We start from the raw sequence: 15,098 nt of genomic DNA, 5'->3' as shown, positions 1-15,098 counted from the left end.
CCCACACCCCCCAAAGAAACATAAGTGAGCCCCAGGGGTCTTTGAAGGGGGTCTGTGTGCACCTTGGAGCGACTGGCTGCTCTTGGGTCCACAACGTCTTCTGGAGGGCTCCTTCGGCCTCCTTTTGAGGGCTGGAGGGCAGAGTGCAAAAATGGGGGGTGGCCAGTAGATCCTTCCCACCCCCCCAAAGCGAGGGGCGAGGCTTTCCTCACCTGGACCCCCCATCTGTCCTGCTGACTCCAGCTCCACCTGCCAGGGTGGTAGACCAGAAGAGGGGAGGATGGCAGCTGTTTTCATCGGCTGGCAGCAGGCGGGTTCTTGCGGCACTCCCGCCAGGAGTGGCTCCGGCCTGCTCTCCTCTTCTTTGTCTGTGCAAAGAAAGAGATCCAGCGGGGTGAAGGTTACTCTTGCAGGTGTAAACTGCTCCCCCCCCTCCACCACAGACCTGGAAACCCCTAGAAGAGGACAAGTAGAAAAAAATGGAAAGAGGGACAACACAACTATGGCAGAATTATCAGCAGATAGTCAGAATCTGCCAAGACGAAGTTCAGGAAAGCAAAGGCTCAGACATGAACAAAGACTTGCAACAAAAGCCAAAGATAATAAAAAAAAAGTTTCTTCCAGCGTATAAATAACAAGAAAAAAATAATAAAGGAAACAGTAAAGAGAGAAGATGGCAAGGAAGTAACAGACAGCAGAGAGAAAGCGGAGCTGCTTAACTCGTTCTTTGCATCGGTCTTCACGCTAAAAGAAACTATAGCCCAACCTACCCAAAACACAACTGTAAAAGACTGTTCCACCGATTTAATTATTTTCACTGTTAGGAAGCTTCTTAGTTCTCTCCTTGATTAGTTTTCATGGCTTCTTGTCTTGCTTTCTGGTGCTTTGTAAAATAAGTTGGCTCCCTCTTCTTCTTCTTTGGGGCAGCCCCTCAAATCCTGGAATGCTGCTATCATGTCCCGCCTCCTCCTTCTTTTCGCTAGACTAGCTACATCCAAATCCTGCAACTGTTCTTTGTGTATTTTCACCTCCAGACCTTTAATCATTTTAGTTGCTCTTCTCTGCCCTTTTCCCCAAGTCTCAACATACTTTGTATGCTTCACTGCCGGTGTTTTAAAGGAGGTTTTAAACCTCCCACACTGGAGGTTTCTAAGAAGAGATTGGACAACCGTTTGCCTAAAATGGTGTAAGGCAGGGGTGTCCAACCTTGGCAACTTTAAGACTTGTGGACTTCAACTCCCAGAGTTCCTCAGCCAGCTTTGCTGGCTGAGGAACTCTGGGAGTTGAAGTCCACAAGTCTTAAAGTTGCCAAGGTTGGACACCCCTGGTGTAAGGTCTCCTGCTTGAGCAAGGGGTTGGACTAGAGGACCTCCAAGGTCCCTTCCAACTCTCTTATTCCGTTAAAGGAAGCAAGAAGTGGAGGGACCCCGTGTCAGAAGTCCTGGGTCCTGCTTCAGCAGCCACCAAGCCTGGCCAACAATCAAAGGGAGGGGAGTTGAAGCTGCCACAGACGCACCTTTCTGTGTCTTCTGGATCAAGCAGAGACCCCTTTGAAATCGCCTGATTTTTTTTTTTAAACAGGCTGTAGGGCTCTTAACACCTTCGTTTCTCAGGTTCCCTGTTCAGGTTTCACTACTTTGGAAAGCTGCTTCCTGCCCCTTTTTGTCCAAGGGGGCATCTTGGGAGGGGCTTCCTGGACTGAAGGCCAAATCCTACGAAGGACATGCTAAGACAAAGAGACACCCCTCCGTACAGGACATCGTCCTCGATGTGCTGATCAAGATATTCACCCTACCTAGGCACAAGTACCAGAAACTGCATGGCTCAACAGCATCCCTGTTTCCCATCAGGGGCTACCCAGGAGGAGAGGTGAAGGGAGCAGCCACGGGCAATGGGCCCCTCCGTTTTTTGCCGCTAAATGAACGGTGCCAGCTACAGGAACGGCCCATCCGGAAACGCCAGGGAAGTCCACACACGAGGCCGAAGCTCCAAACAGGCACAACGGCCAGGCAATGGGAGGGGGCCCCTCGCCACTGGTCAGCTCCAGGGTCAGCAGAGGAGCCCCTGCAGAGTTCCCAGGGTGACTTATTTGCCCCCGAGCTGCCTAGGGTGCCCTCTGTGGAGCAGAGGCTGGTGTCCAAGAGCCTGCTGTCCCTTCAGGATTGGCACGGAGAACAGGGGACAAGCGATCCTGCTTAAGAGGCAGCAGCCGAGGAGAATGCATTTGAAGGACAGAAGAGAATCCAGAAACCACAGTTGTTTGGAACTTAATCTGCTGCAGCATTCCTTATTTTTTTACCAGCTCGTTGAATTTGCCTATGTTGAAAAATACCCCCTTTAGCATTTGCACGGCAGCAAACTGGGGAGCCAGAAGGGCCAATCCCATCCCATCTTGACTCCCCACTTTAACCAATTAAAGCGTGTTAAATGTGCCTGTATGCTAACATTGCTAACTGAGACCAACGTACATTGGAAAACTGAGGATTTCGGCTACAGAGCACTAAGCAACGCTTGGCCTTTCGTGAAAAACTGAAATGTAAAAATCCAAAATGGCAGCTAACTCGACCGCATCAACTAAACCTAAAATTAGGCACGGAAGCTCAGGTTCAAGCTTTGGAGCGAAACTTGGGCTCAATTCTCATGCTGGAATCATTTGAAATGCAGCCTTTATGCGCGATGTGCAGACCTTTTATTAAGGAACCGTCCTCATTTCAGAGGGATCTCAAAGCACTTCCAAGGAAGCTTTGCAGGACGCCGAGGGGACAGATTCATGCGCACAGCATGCCAGACTGAATCTAGCCAGGTGAGGCCCACTATGGTCAGAGCTGCAGATATTCCAGGACCTCGTGTGACTTGCCCCGTCGTGACTCTGCTGAAGGACTTGAAGTTGCAGGCTTTGCAGCTGGGATTTTGTAGCCAAAACAAAATACTTTCTCTTGGGAACCAAGGAGATTCTCACACCTGGCCAGAGGAAGGTGGAGTGATATCACCAGGCAACCAGACAGCATCGTGATTGGACCGACCATGTGACTGGTTGTTTTGAGACAGTGACAACTTTTACTTGTTGGTTTTCACCAGACCTGTGCCAATAAGATATATCCAATAAAGCTATTCTTTTGAGAATTCACCTGCCTCGGAGTTTTGCTTGACATGGGTCTATTACCTGGGATCCTGACATGGCATTGGATGAGCATCGTGTCATGGTACTTCTGCTCCTTCTTGGGCCAAACATTTCAAAAGAGGATTTTGCTTGTGCAGCCCCTAAACTGCTCTCTGTTAATCCTGATTTTTTTAAATACACACACAAAAAAAAGTTTGCGTGGGTCATAGCTGCCCACTCTCATTCCCTGCTTATTTCAGGAGATGTTGAAGAGATAATTCAGTCGAGGACCTGTATGCTTCACGAGTCAAAAAGAGGGCTGTGAAAATATCTACAGACCCCTCACATCCCGGACAGAAACTGTTTCAACTCCTATCCTCAAAACATCACTATAGGGCTCTGCACATCAGAACAACTAGACACAAGGAAAGTTTTTTCCCGAACGCCATCACTCTGCTAAACAAATAATTCCCTCAACACTGTTCAACTATTTACAAAGTGTACACTACTATTACTGTTAATCTTCTCATCACTCCTTATCACCCATCCCCTCCCACTTGTGACTGCATGACTGTAACTTTGCTTGTATCCTTATGATTTTTATGGACTGTTTCCTAGTATGATTCGATTGCTTATTGCACCCTATGACTATCATTAAGTATCGCACCTGATGATTCTTGACTCTTGATGAATGTATATTTTCTTTTATGTACACTGAGAGCTTTTGCACCAAGACAAATTCCTTGTGTTGTCCAATCACACTTGGTTGATAAAGAATTCTATTCTATTCTATTCTATTCTATTCTATTCTATTCTATTTTATTTTATTTTCTATTCTATTCCCATTCCCAATTCTATTTTCTATTCTATTCTCATTCCCTATCTTATCCTATTCTCTATTGCTATTCTCTATTCTATTCTATTCTATTTTCTATTGTACCTGATGATTCTTGACTCTTGATGAATGTATCTTTCCTTTTATGTACACTGAGAGCTTTTGCACCAAGACAAATTCCTTGTGTGTCCAGTCACACTTGGCCAATAAAGAATTCAATTCAATTCTATTCTATTCCTATTCTAATTCCATTCCATAGTTTCTGTTTCTATTCCATCCCATCCCATTCTATTCTATTAGATGCCACTAGAGAAAGTCATCCAAGGGCTGAGCATAAGCGGTACCATGATAGTGGTGATTATATTAGGTTCATTTTAAAAAATTGATTAGCGGCCCAACGCCAATAGACTGTAACTATTCCTGATCAATGGCAAGAGGTCCTGCCCAGGATGAAAGTGTTGTGAGGGTAGGAAACTGGCAGTTGCTCAGCATATCACCTCCTTGAAAAACAGAGCCTTTCTGGAGACCGTTGGGTGGTCAGAATGGCCGGGGCTGCTAATCCACTACCTGCCCCAACTGCTTTCAGGCTGGACTCTGTGAGGCTGCCTTGGAACAGTCTGGAAGCAGCAGGTGGTGCAGAATTAAACCCCTTTCCAACACACAGAGGGAGAGCGAGAGCTGCCGTCTCCTTCAGCTACTACTGCATTTCTGAATCAATTTCTCCGTTTTCTTGAGAGCCTCAGCTGGCTTGCAGCATCTTGTCTAAAGGCTACTTTCCCCAGTGAAGATCCGCAAGGGAGACCCTCCACCCCTGGGGCCCATCAGCCCTTCCAGGCCAGCTTTTAAGACAGCCTGGAGAACAACTGGTGCTCTCAAGCCTTCCTCCCACATAGATTTATTGCTGTGCTTGGAAATTTAGCTGGGTTTTAATATCCAGTGCAATGGGAAGCTTTGACTACTTCAAACAAGTCGATTCTGAAAAGGAAGTCCCACGGCTGCTTAAAGCAACTGCCACCAACCACAGGAAGAGACTCTGAGGAGGCAGGCAGGCCAAGCCGTCAAAAAGCACGTCCTCACAGGAGAAAAACTCACCAGGCTTGAGGCTGGAGGTAGGAGGCATCTCCTTGATGTTCTCCACCCCTGCCGGCTCCTGTGGTGGCAGGAGAAGACCGCCGGTGGTGGAAGAAGAGGAGGAGGAGGAGGAGGAGGAGGGCGAGGCTGCCTTGGGCTTGCTCTGCTGGTCTGCCAGTCTGGGAAGAGCTTCTGCAACCGAGGAAGGAGCGTCCGCAGCGGTCCCCATGGGGGGCGTCAAAGACTTGGGGGCGGCAGCAAAGAAGTGGTCCCGGCTATCTCTGGGGTGCTTCGGGGTGGCTGGAGCATCTCCAGCCAACTAGGAGAAAAAGGAAAGGCAGGGCGACGGGTGTGTGTGTGTGTGGGTTTTGTAACTGCACGAACTCCACTTTGCTGGCAAATTCTACTGAGTGCGTTTCTTAACTCCCCACCCCACCCCAGCTGCACCCTTGACCCCCTAAAGGCCTCTATGGGTCAGGCTGAAGAACCTTCTAAAATCCAGGCACCGAGCTTGCCTTCTCCTAAATCAGGGGTGGGCAACAATGGCTCCTTTACAAGTTATGGACTTCAATTCCCAGAGTTCCTGAGCCAGCCTCAGGAATTCCTGAACCAGCCTCAGGAATTCTGGGTGTTGAAGTCCACGGGTCATAAAAGGGCCATAGTTGCCCACCGCTGTCCTAAATGATGCATTTTGGGAGATGTGGCTGTGAACCCAAATCTCTCCAGAAAGAAATGCAACCCAAAAAAAGAGAGAGCAACTTTCTCTTGGGAGGCGATGTGACGGAGGCATCGTGAGCCACGGAATCAGTCCCAAAGGGCCACGTTCTGTGGAAGGCGGCCAGGACACTTCCCACCATTGCTCAGAGCCAGCAGCCCCGTGCCACCTCTCTCCCTCTGACACTTCTGGAGCCCCAGTAAAAGGATCCCATGGCTTTTCTCAGGAAAAGCGGCTCCCCTCAAGAGCCAGCTGCTCCGAGGGTGCTTTAGAAATAAGAAACATATATATAAAGGAAGGAAGGAGAGGGAAATGCATCGGGTGCAAATGTAACCTGGCCTTAGACCAGGGGTGTCCAACCTTGGCAACTTTAAGACTTGTGGACTTCAACTCCCAGAATTCCTCAGCCAGCAACGCTGGCTGAGGAATTCTGGGAGTTGAAGTCCACAAGTCTTAAAGTTGCCAAGGTTGGACACCCCTGCCTTAGACTGAGCCCAAGGATGAGCCGAGACCCAATCAGAATCTCTACATTTCTGACACACACACCCCCAGGCTGAAGCAGGGGCAGGCAGGCAGTCCAACAAACCCTTTTCGTCCTCCAATAAAACACCCCGAACGCAGGACAACAGAGTCACGGACCATGAGAACAAGCAGCTGTCCAGTGCATGGGGGCTAGTTGCAGACTGGATGCTCTGCATCTCTTGCTGGACCCCCTCGGGGAGCGTTCAGGGCTCCGTTAGGGAGGCGAAGAGGCGCAGAGCAAGCCAGCTCTGGTGTAGAGGGAAGGGAAGGGCCAATCTCCAGGGGCTGGCAGGACCAGACATGGCTCTCCCCCTCCTTCGCTGGGCTCCCAGCAGCAGCCACAGAGCAGCTCTCCCACGGGCTGAGGAGACGCCGGCCGGGGACTTACCTGCTTTTGGGCAGAAGCGCCAATGTGCACTTGGCAAAATTTGACGGCTTGTTCTAGAGCAGCCGCTTCATCAACCTGTGGGCAGAAATCACAAGGGGGAGTCAAAGGAGACCCAAGGGGCTTCCTAAAAGATATCCCGCCAGCCCCGCCTGGGATCCCCAGAACCGTCTCAGGCCCCCCCCGGCGAAGCTCTGTCCTAGGAGGGACTCAGCGGGTTTCTCTCGATAGAAAGAATGGCTTGGCCTCCGAGACAACCCCTCTGGGGACAGCCCGCCTTTTTCACGGCTGGCAACGTTGCTTCTTTTTGTAATGGTTTTGGTTTCAGTTGGGACAGTGCTTGCTTATTTTATTTAAGGACGATCTGGGTGGATCATTTATTTTTAAAACGTAGGTCTTTGTAACGCACCCTGGGGTGAAACTAGTAAGAGTCTGCAGAGCGGGCAAGGCCTCTGCTGCTGCTGCTGTTCCTCTGGCTTCCCTTTCCTCACCCATTCCCGGATGCCAAGAGGGCAGCTGCGGGCGCCATTGCAAGCCAACACCTCATGAGCCCTCGACTCACTTGCTTAATGAGCATGTAGGTCTCAGACATGATCTTCTCAATTTTGCCCAGGTCGTAGGTCATGACCTTCTGCCCTTGCTGCCACACGCGGTAGGCGTCCAGAAGAAGGGTCTTCCCCGACTCCGTGTCCCCGGCCAGCTTCCTCTTCCGGTTGGCCTTCTGGCTAGTCTCCTCTGTGGGGCCGGCCTGGCCCTTCCCTGCCTCCAGCTGCTGGTGCTTGGAGCTGATGCTTAAGTCCTCCAGGGACAGCTCTGCCGTGGTCCGGCTCTCGGGGGCCTTGTCCTTGCAGATCTTGCCAGGGGGCAACTGGGCCGCCTCAGGATAGAGAGAGAAGGCCTCCATTTTTTCAGGCTCAGCAGCGAAGTGGTCGCACTCCATGGGTTCAGCAGGGCCCGATGGAGACGCTTCTTTCGGGGGCTTTTCCGGCTTGCCCTCATCTGGCTCCATGGCACTGAGAGGCTGGTCCTGGCCCTCTCCTTGGGCCACATCCTCAGTGCTGTAAGACGCCCCCTCCTCTCCGGACAAGGCTGCCTTTGGGGGCAGGGGTTCCTGACCATCCTCCGCACTTGCCTTGTGAAAGACATCGGTAGTCATCCTTGCCTCCAAAACGTCACAGCACTGGCCGCTTTGATCTTCGGAGACCTTCGAGGCAAACAGAGTTAGCCGGCTGGATTGCCACAAGAGTCTGCATCGTGGGCGGCACGGGAGGACTTACCTCGGTGAGCTCATGCAACATGTCCTCTAGCACCATCACGGTGAGAACAAAGGCGCGCTGGGCAAGAACCTGGCGATCCGCATCCCGCAAGTATTTCCTGTAGCGTGGAAAGGAGGCGCCGAACAAGTTAGATGCAGGAGCTGCCCATCATTTCAAGGGGATCCGAGCCGCCTGCCACACTCCACGCTTGCACCATCATGTTCTCCCAGGCCTTACAGGGCAGCGGCTACTCGGATTCAGTCGCGGGTAGAGTAAAACCTTCCATAGTTTTATATTCAGCGAGACTTTCTATCCTTAGCCATAGACTCACTTACAGAGTTGCCTGGCTGAAGTTAAAACCACACGACTCCAAATGGCAACAGAGCCTCCAAGTCTAAAAGCCTCGAAGGGACAATTTCTGGCCTCCTGTCATCCCCAAGAACCGGATGACCAACGGAGGAGGGTTCGTGTTCCTCTTTCTGGAACTGGCCTGGCCTGTTAGACTTTTATGATGAAACTTTGCCCTGACTACATGATCCCCTGACAGGGCTCCATTTCTATCAAAATAAAAAATAAAAATCTTTGGGCTATCAACTTGCAAAGGCTGCTAACAAACACTTGACCCAACTGCCCCCTTTTCCCCCAAAGAAAGCTTCAGTCCGGTGCCATCTATTCGAAATGCTTTGGGCAACTTGGGGAAAGCGCCAGTAGCGTTAATCAGAGGCAGAAACAAGGTAATGGGTGCAGCACAGAAGCCCGTGGCTTTTCCTAAGCTCTGATCTCCAGGGCGGATTTGTTTGTTGGGGTTCCCAGCCCCAAAGCTCAACTCCCAGCTCAGGAAGGCACAGGTGACCCAAGGAAAGCCATCTCCGGTTTTGGGAATGCTACCCTTCCCTCCCCATGGGGTTATCTCTGGGACCTCCTCCCCCACCAACAAAGCCTGGGAAATCCCACAACAGGGCACTCACTTTCCCTGGTCGGGGGTCCTCTGCAGCATAGAGCAGATTTTCAGCAAAGTGGGGTAATCTTTGAGCTGGGACAGCACGTTCAGCAGCAGGACAATGGAGCGGTTCATATGAGAGGCGAAGCTACCGGGACGGTCGATTTCATCCACGGGGATGCGCCAAATTCCCTGTGCAGGAAAGCAAGAGGAGGAGGAGGAGGAGGAGACCTTCACTAACGGGCCATGCTCGTCCCTCTTGGATGCTGGCAGGCAGAGGGACCCGGCCTCTCGAACAGGCTGGCTTCCCAGTCTAGTCTGCAGCTGGGCCACTGGAGAAATCTTGCTCACAGCCGCAAGCCGCCTTACCCAGCGCAAGGCATGTGTGCTTGCAGAAAATCTACTCTTGTGATTTGAACTCAGCTATTCAAGCTTAGAGAGAGAAAGGGAGAGAACTTGTCCGATGATTTGGGTCCTAGCCAACTGTGGTCAGTTGTGGAAGAAACAGAGAGAGACCACAGCAAATGTCGGTTAAGGTGCCGCCAATACTGGGGCAAGACCAGGACCAGGTCTTGCTAATTCATAAAATAATTCAGCTAATTCATAAAAGCTAATTCAGGGGAAGGAATGGAGGGGGCCTGTCCTGCACCCAGGTGGAAACGGGCAGCTGAGGATGCAAAGGAGGCCCGTCGGTTGCCTTGGAGGGTGTCTTAAGGGCCAGGACACCTGCTGGCTGCTCCAAGGGGACCCCGGAGACGATTCACCCGACTGGGCCCCGGCAATCCTGAGGCTCCCATCATTGAAAGCCCCCCCCAGCAGCCCTTGGTCCTCCGGGCATTGGAATCCGGCTTGTACGGGAAGGAGGCGAGGCAGGGCCGCTCTACGGCCGGTGACTCCGGATGCCCGAGTCGGGCTCGGCGGCTGCGCCAGCATCTCCTGGTACCGAGAAGCGCCCGCGAAGAGCGGCCGGGAGGGCCGCCGCTCTCTGTGCGCCCGGTCGGAATTCAAAGCGGAGCCGCCCAGGAAGGGAGCCAGCGAGCGCGGAGGCGGCGACACCGGCCTACCGGCCCTTCAGCAGCCGCCGCCGCCGCCCGCGCCCGCCTTCCTTGCCGGGAGCGGTCGCGCCGCCCTCTCCCCGCCGACGCCTGCCCGCCCGCCCGCTCACCATGTCGGCCGGCCGCAACCAGCGGCCCCCGCCCCGCCAGTCCCCGAAGAGCGGCAGCGGCCGGGCCGGGGCGCGCGCGCGGGAGGTGGGTGGGTGTTGTGGCGCCGCCTCTGCCTCCGCCGCCGGGGCTCTCGCGGCCGTTTCCGGGCGGCGCCCGTGCGTGGCTCCGCGGCCGCGGGAGGAGGAGGAGGAGGACGGAGTGGCCGCGGCCTCACCCGAACAGCTCGCCCCGCCGCCGCCCGCCTCTTTCCCGCGGTCGGCCCGGCCTGCGAAGCGAAGCCCGTCCCGCGGAGCCCCTCCTGCGCGCCGCCTACCTCCCCGGCAGAGAAGCCGCGACCCGCCGCGCCGCCCGGCCCGCTGCCCCGCGGGAGCCGAAGGAGGGCGGCGCTGCGCTCTTCTGCCCGCCGCTCCCGCCTGGATCGCCTCGGAGAGACCGGCGCCTTCCCGAAGCCCCCGGCGCCTTCCACCCCGCGGCGGCACCTGCTCGGCGCGGCCGCTACGAGGCTGAGAAAACGGCGCCTCCGGCTCCGCGCCCCGTTTCCCTCCAGACGAGCGTTTCCCCGCTCCCCTTCGAGCAGGAGGGCCGGGAGCGGGGAAAGAGAGGGGCCGAGCGGGGGTTCCTCTGCAGGCACCACACGTCGTCCCCCCGCACCCAACACAGGCCTTGGGCAGAAAGCGGGGAGCTCCTGAAGGAGACCCCCAACCCCTGACCTTGAGGGGATGATGGGGCGCCGGGTTTTCTTTTCCGGAGGGAGGAATTCCCACTGAATTTAACACCCCCCCGTTTGACCAGATGGGGAAGCACAGGGTTTGGGTCTGTTTTTATACCTATATCCAGTTTTAAAACTGAAATTCTCTTTCAGATAAAAATATCCTGCCAAATGAGCAAAATAACTTTTGCACTTTTGCATTGCTGGGGGGGACGCCATGACACCCTCCACAGCAACAACCTTACTGGGGGAACCTGCTCTTCGCCCAGAAGTGCTTTGGCCCCTGGCAGCAGCATCGCTCGTGCTTCCCCTCTGCTGGGGGGCTAGGGGGCTCCAACTGGTCTGGACACTCCTGTCCGAGCAGCAGATGGGGGAGGGGGAAACATTGCCCATCTTGGGCCCAAGCGCTGGTTGTGCCCTCCCTTCATTTGGACAGGGGGGGAGAGCCAGGCGATCACGATTCACCCCCCTTCTCACCGGGCAACTGCAGGGCTTAAGTTGCTGCTCCCAAACAAAGCCAACTCCCTTTCCCAGACTGGGAAGCAGCTACCCTATCCTGAGGAAGCGGCCTGGGCCCTTTGGGGCTGGTCAAGGCCTGCGCTTGAGTTTAAGGGAGGGCTGGTCCCACTGGCTATTTAGGGAGACCCTAGGCCCCATCCTTCTGGACAATTTTCATCCCATTTCCAGCCTTCCCTTTTTGGGGAAGGCGGTAGAGAGAGGGTGGCCGGAGTCGAGACCCTTGGCTGACCTCCGGAGGGAGTGGCAGAGGGTGGTGCCTCCCCCCTTAGCAGCTTTCAGTACCATCAATCATGGTATCCCTTCTGGACCGGCTCTGGGAGTTGAACCCTTGTGCTGGTTCCCCTCCTCCCTGCTGATGGGCCAGAACGCTGCCGCCTCCTTTGCCAGCGGCTGCAGGCCTCAGGCCTCTTTCCACTCCCGTTTCATACGCAGGCGAAGCGGCTGGGTGAACTCATCCAACTCACCGTCTCAGCACCTGAGTGCCCTGAAGCTGCAGGAGCTGTGGGTGGGCTGCCTGGGTGCAAGAGGCTCCACTTCAACCCAAGCAAGACTCTGCGCTCTTGGACCCCGTGGTTCCCCCTTCCCACCTTTGCTGACCTCGCCTCTGTCCCTCCTAGGCACGGTCCAGGAGGGGACCTTGAGCAGCCCAGAAAGACCTCCAGGTGGCATTAGACAGGCAGACGAAGACCCCACACTACTTTGGCCTGCTAGTTCTGCTAGTTCTGGACTGACCAGGGGGCTCCGGCTCAGCCTTTAGAAAGAAGTCCAGCTGTTGGACTAAAGCTATCAAAGGCCCTTTCTTCTGAAGTTCGCACTTGTGCCCCGAGGCCACCTCTTGAGTGGGAGGCAGAAGAAGGCAGTGCCTGACTACCTCAATACCCTAGGAAGATTCTGGAAAAGATAAGCAAGCAAGGGTGAACACTTAGAGGCAAACGCAATCAACATCACTAAAAGCCAACATACGGGTTTTGACAAAAACAGATCAGGCCAGACAAATCTTACTGAATTATTTGACAGTGACAAAATTAGTGGACCAGAGGAATACTGTGGATATAATTTACTTGGACTTCAGTAAGGCATTTGATAGAGAAAACCACAACGTACTACTTGATGAGATAGAAAAAATGTGGGTTAGATAGCATCACCACTAGATAGATTCATAACCGGCTGACCAACCAAACAACGTGGGCTAGATGGGGAACTCGTCAAATTTGCAAACAACACCAAGCTAGCAGGAATAGCCAACACCGCAGAAGACAGGCTTAAGATACAAAAGGATCTTGACAGATTTGAAGATTGGGCGCTGTCTAACAAAATGAAATTCAATGGGGGGAAAAAGGAAGGTTCCACTTTTAGGCCAGAAAAACCAAATGCCCAGGTACAGTGTATGTGGCACCTCACTCAATAGTATTAACTGTGAGAGGGATCTTGGAGTCCTAGTGGACAATCACTTAAATATGAGCCATCAGTGTGCTGCAGCTGCCCAAAAAGCCAATGCAATCCTAAGTTGCATTAAACAGAGGGATAGAATCGAGATCAAGTGAAGTGTTAGTACTGGTTTATAAAGCCTTGGTAAGGCCACCCTTGGAATACTGCGTCGTTTTGGTTGCCACAATGTAAAAAAAAAAACAAATTGAGGCTCTAAGAAAAGAATGTAGAGAACAGCAACAAAGATGACTTGGGGATTGGAGGCTAAAACATATAAAGAACGGTTGCTGGAATTGGGTATGTCTAGTTTAATGAAAAGAAGGACTGGGGTTGACATGACAACAGTCTTCCAATATCTAAATATCTAGCATGAAGAAGACGGAGTCAAGCTATTCTCCAAAGCACCTGAAGACTAATCAAGGAGAGAACCAACACAGAACTAAGGAGAAATTTCCTGACAGTAAGAACAATTAATCAGTGGAACAGCTCGTCTCCAGAAGTTTTAGGAAGAGACTGGGCAACCATTGGTCTGAAACAGTATAGGGTTTCCTGCCTCAACAGGGGTTGGACTAGAAGACCTCCAAGTCCCTTCCAACTCTGATTCCATTCCTTTCCACGCCAAAGAAGAGAGGGCAGAGAAAAAAAATTAATGGATCCTATCCAAAGGGAAGAGATGGGCAGGGTGTGTGTGTGTGTGTGCTCCTGTGGGGCTTTCTGGTGTTCTATCACGTGGTTCGTAGAAACACAACTACGGATTTCCATATATTATTTTTTTCCCTGGAAACCATCCTCCATATGCTCCATTCTCGCTTTTTGGAACCAGGGCCAATTGAAACAGTAAAGCAAGAAAGCTCCCACGTTTCTGGCATTTTCAGGAGCATCTGCAGCTGCCCTTCCATGCGACTGAAAGGCATAAGCCTCTGTGGGAGTGGTGGCTCCCTTTCTCACATGGGAGAAACCTTTATATCACAGAGAGCTGAGCGGGAAGATGGACTCTCGATTCCCTTCCTGTAACCTCTCCGCACCAGGGCCTGGAGAGCTGCTGGGGCTAACATCCTGTCTATAGTTCATCTAAAGGGTAAAAGTCCATGAGAGGGTTTGAACCCCAAAGGGTATAAAAGTGGCAACGCAGCTCCTGTGCCACAAACTAGCGTGACTCCACCCACAATGGCATTTTCAGGAACTGGACTTCACATTCACATCAACTGCTCTCAAGGCCATGACTTGGACAGCATCCTCATCAACTTTATAAATATTTCTTTGCTCTCCATGGGCTGAAATGCTTCCAAATTCCTGCCATTAGTTCCTTTGCAGTAGAGGGATATGGAATGCCTTGTTCTGGGGGTGGGTGGGTGGTGAGGGGGTGAACAGGTACTGCTCTGACCAAAGCAACCTCGTCCCTGTAGCAACGTTGTTCTGCTCGGCCAAGTCAGAGGCCAGACAGAGCTGCCCAAGGCCCTCCCTCCTGCTGCCCAAAGGAAAGGAAGGGAGCAGCTCCGGAGCTGCATGCGGCTCCGGAGCTGCAACTTCCAGGGCAGAGAAGGCCTGGCCTGCCTGCCTGCCTAGAGCCTCGCCCGAGGCCAAGGAAACAAGCAACTGGGAAAAGCCAGAGAAAGCACCCTGCTTGCAGCCCGGGCAGTCCACTTACGTTGAAGAAGTTGGTCTTGTTCCTCTCACAGAAGAGACCCTGCGCTGGCATGTGCCTCAGCTGCTGCCAGGGGAGACTGCTGCCTAGCAGCACATCACGCGCCCACGGCAGATTCTATATAGGACAGAGTGCAAGAAAAGAACAAAATTGGTTGGCAGGAAGGAGAAGCCAGAGCGGTGACAGCTGCCGCGTCCCTTCTTCCCGCTCCTCCCCTCCTTCAAAGCTCCCCAAGGTACCACTTTCAGGCAAAGCTGAAAGGCTGGGGGAGGGGGCGGAGGGAGGTAACCGGGCCTCTTCAGAACCACACATCTCCTTCCTCATTGGGAGGACGCTCCATCCCCTCCAGGCCTTTCTCCAGGTGATCAGGTGTCCCAGAGACGCTCAACACTCTCACTCCTGGCTCTTCTGGCTACTAAGAGGAAGGCGGGTTTTCATCCCTCCCCTACCAAACGTCTTGCCCTACCTTCCCCTCCCTGTTATTGGGTGCAGAATGCCCCTGCCTGGAAGGGGAGCCGAGGGGGGCAAAGGGGGCAACATTCATATGCTGCGATGGGCCCGGCCTCTCTTTAAGGTGCTCCCCACGTGTGCCAGGTTGGCCACTGCCTTCTTTTGTGGCCTGGAGAAAGGGACGCAGGGTGTCCACAGTTCTCCCTTTTTTGGCCCAATGTTGGTTTTAATGAAGGTGGCCGGCAACAGGGGTGAGGGAGTCCGGTATGCGGGACCCTTTCCAGAAAAAAGCCACTCTGCACGGGCTTGGGAAGACACCTCAAAGAAACGGATGATGTTTTGTCAAACCAAGTATGG

The 15,098-nt window shown here is 53.2% G+C and overlaps 1 protein-coding gene across 1 annotated transcript in view; it reads right to left on the bottom strand.

Annotated features, from left to right (window-relative positions):
• Positions 1-15,098, bottom strand: part of CABIN1 (calcineurin binding protein 1) — a 70,007-nt gene that overhangs the window by 1,469 nt on the left and 53,440 nt on the right. The window contains exons 28-34 of the mRNA XM_087942998.1: positions 14,295-14,408; positions 8,853-9,016; positions 7,906-8,002; positions 7,191-7,832; positions 6,632-6,706; positions 5,028-5,325; positions 213-368 (exon numbers count right to left, since the gene is read on the bottom strand). Coding sequence (XP_087799124.1) covers positions 213-368; positions 5,028-5,325; positions 6,632-6,706; positions 7,191-7,832; positions 7,906-8,002; positions 8,853-9,016; positions 14,295-14,408 — 1,546 coding nt within the window. The remainder of the gene's footprint in view (positions 1-212; positions 369-5,027; positions 5,326-6,631; positions 6,707-7,190; positions 7,833-7,905; positions 8,003-8,852; positions 9,017-14,294; positions 14,409-15,098) is intronic.

This window comes from Notechis scutatus, chromosome 13 (assembly GCF_049901735.1).
Source record: "Notechis scutatus isolate UNSWTSFEM ecotype Mainland chromosome 13, rNotScu1.2, whole genome shotgun sequence".
Classification (NCBI taxonomy): Eukaryota; Metazoa; Chordata; class Lepidosauria; order Squamata; family Elapidae; genus Notechis; species Notechis scutatus.
This window is presented reverse-complemented; position numbering and strand designations above follow the sequence as displayed.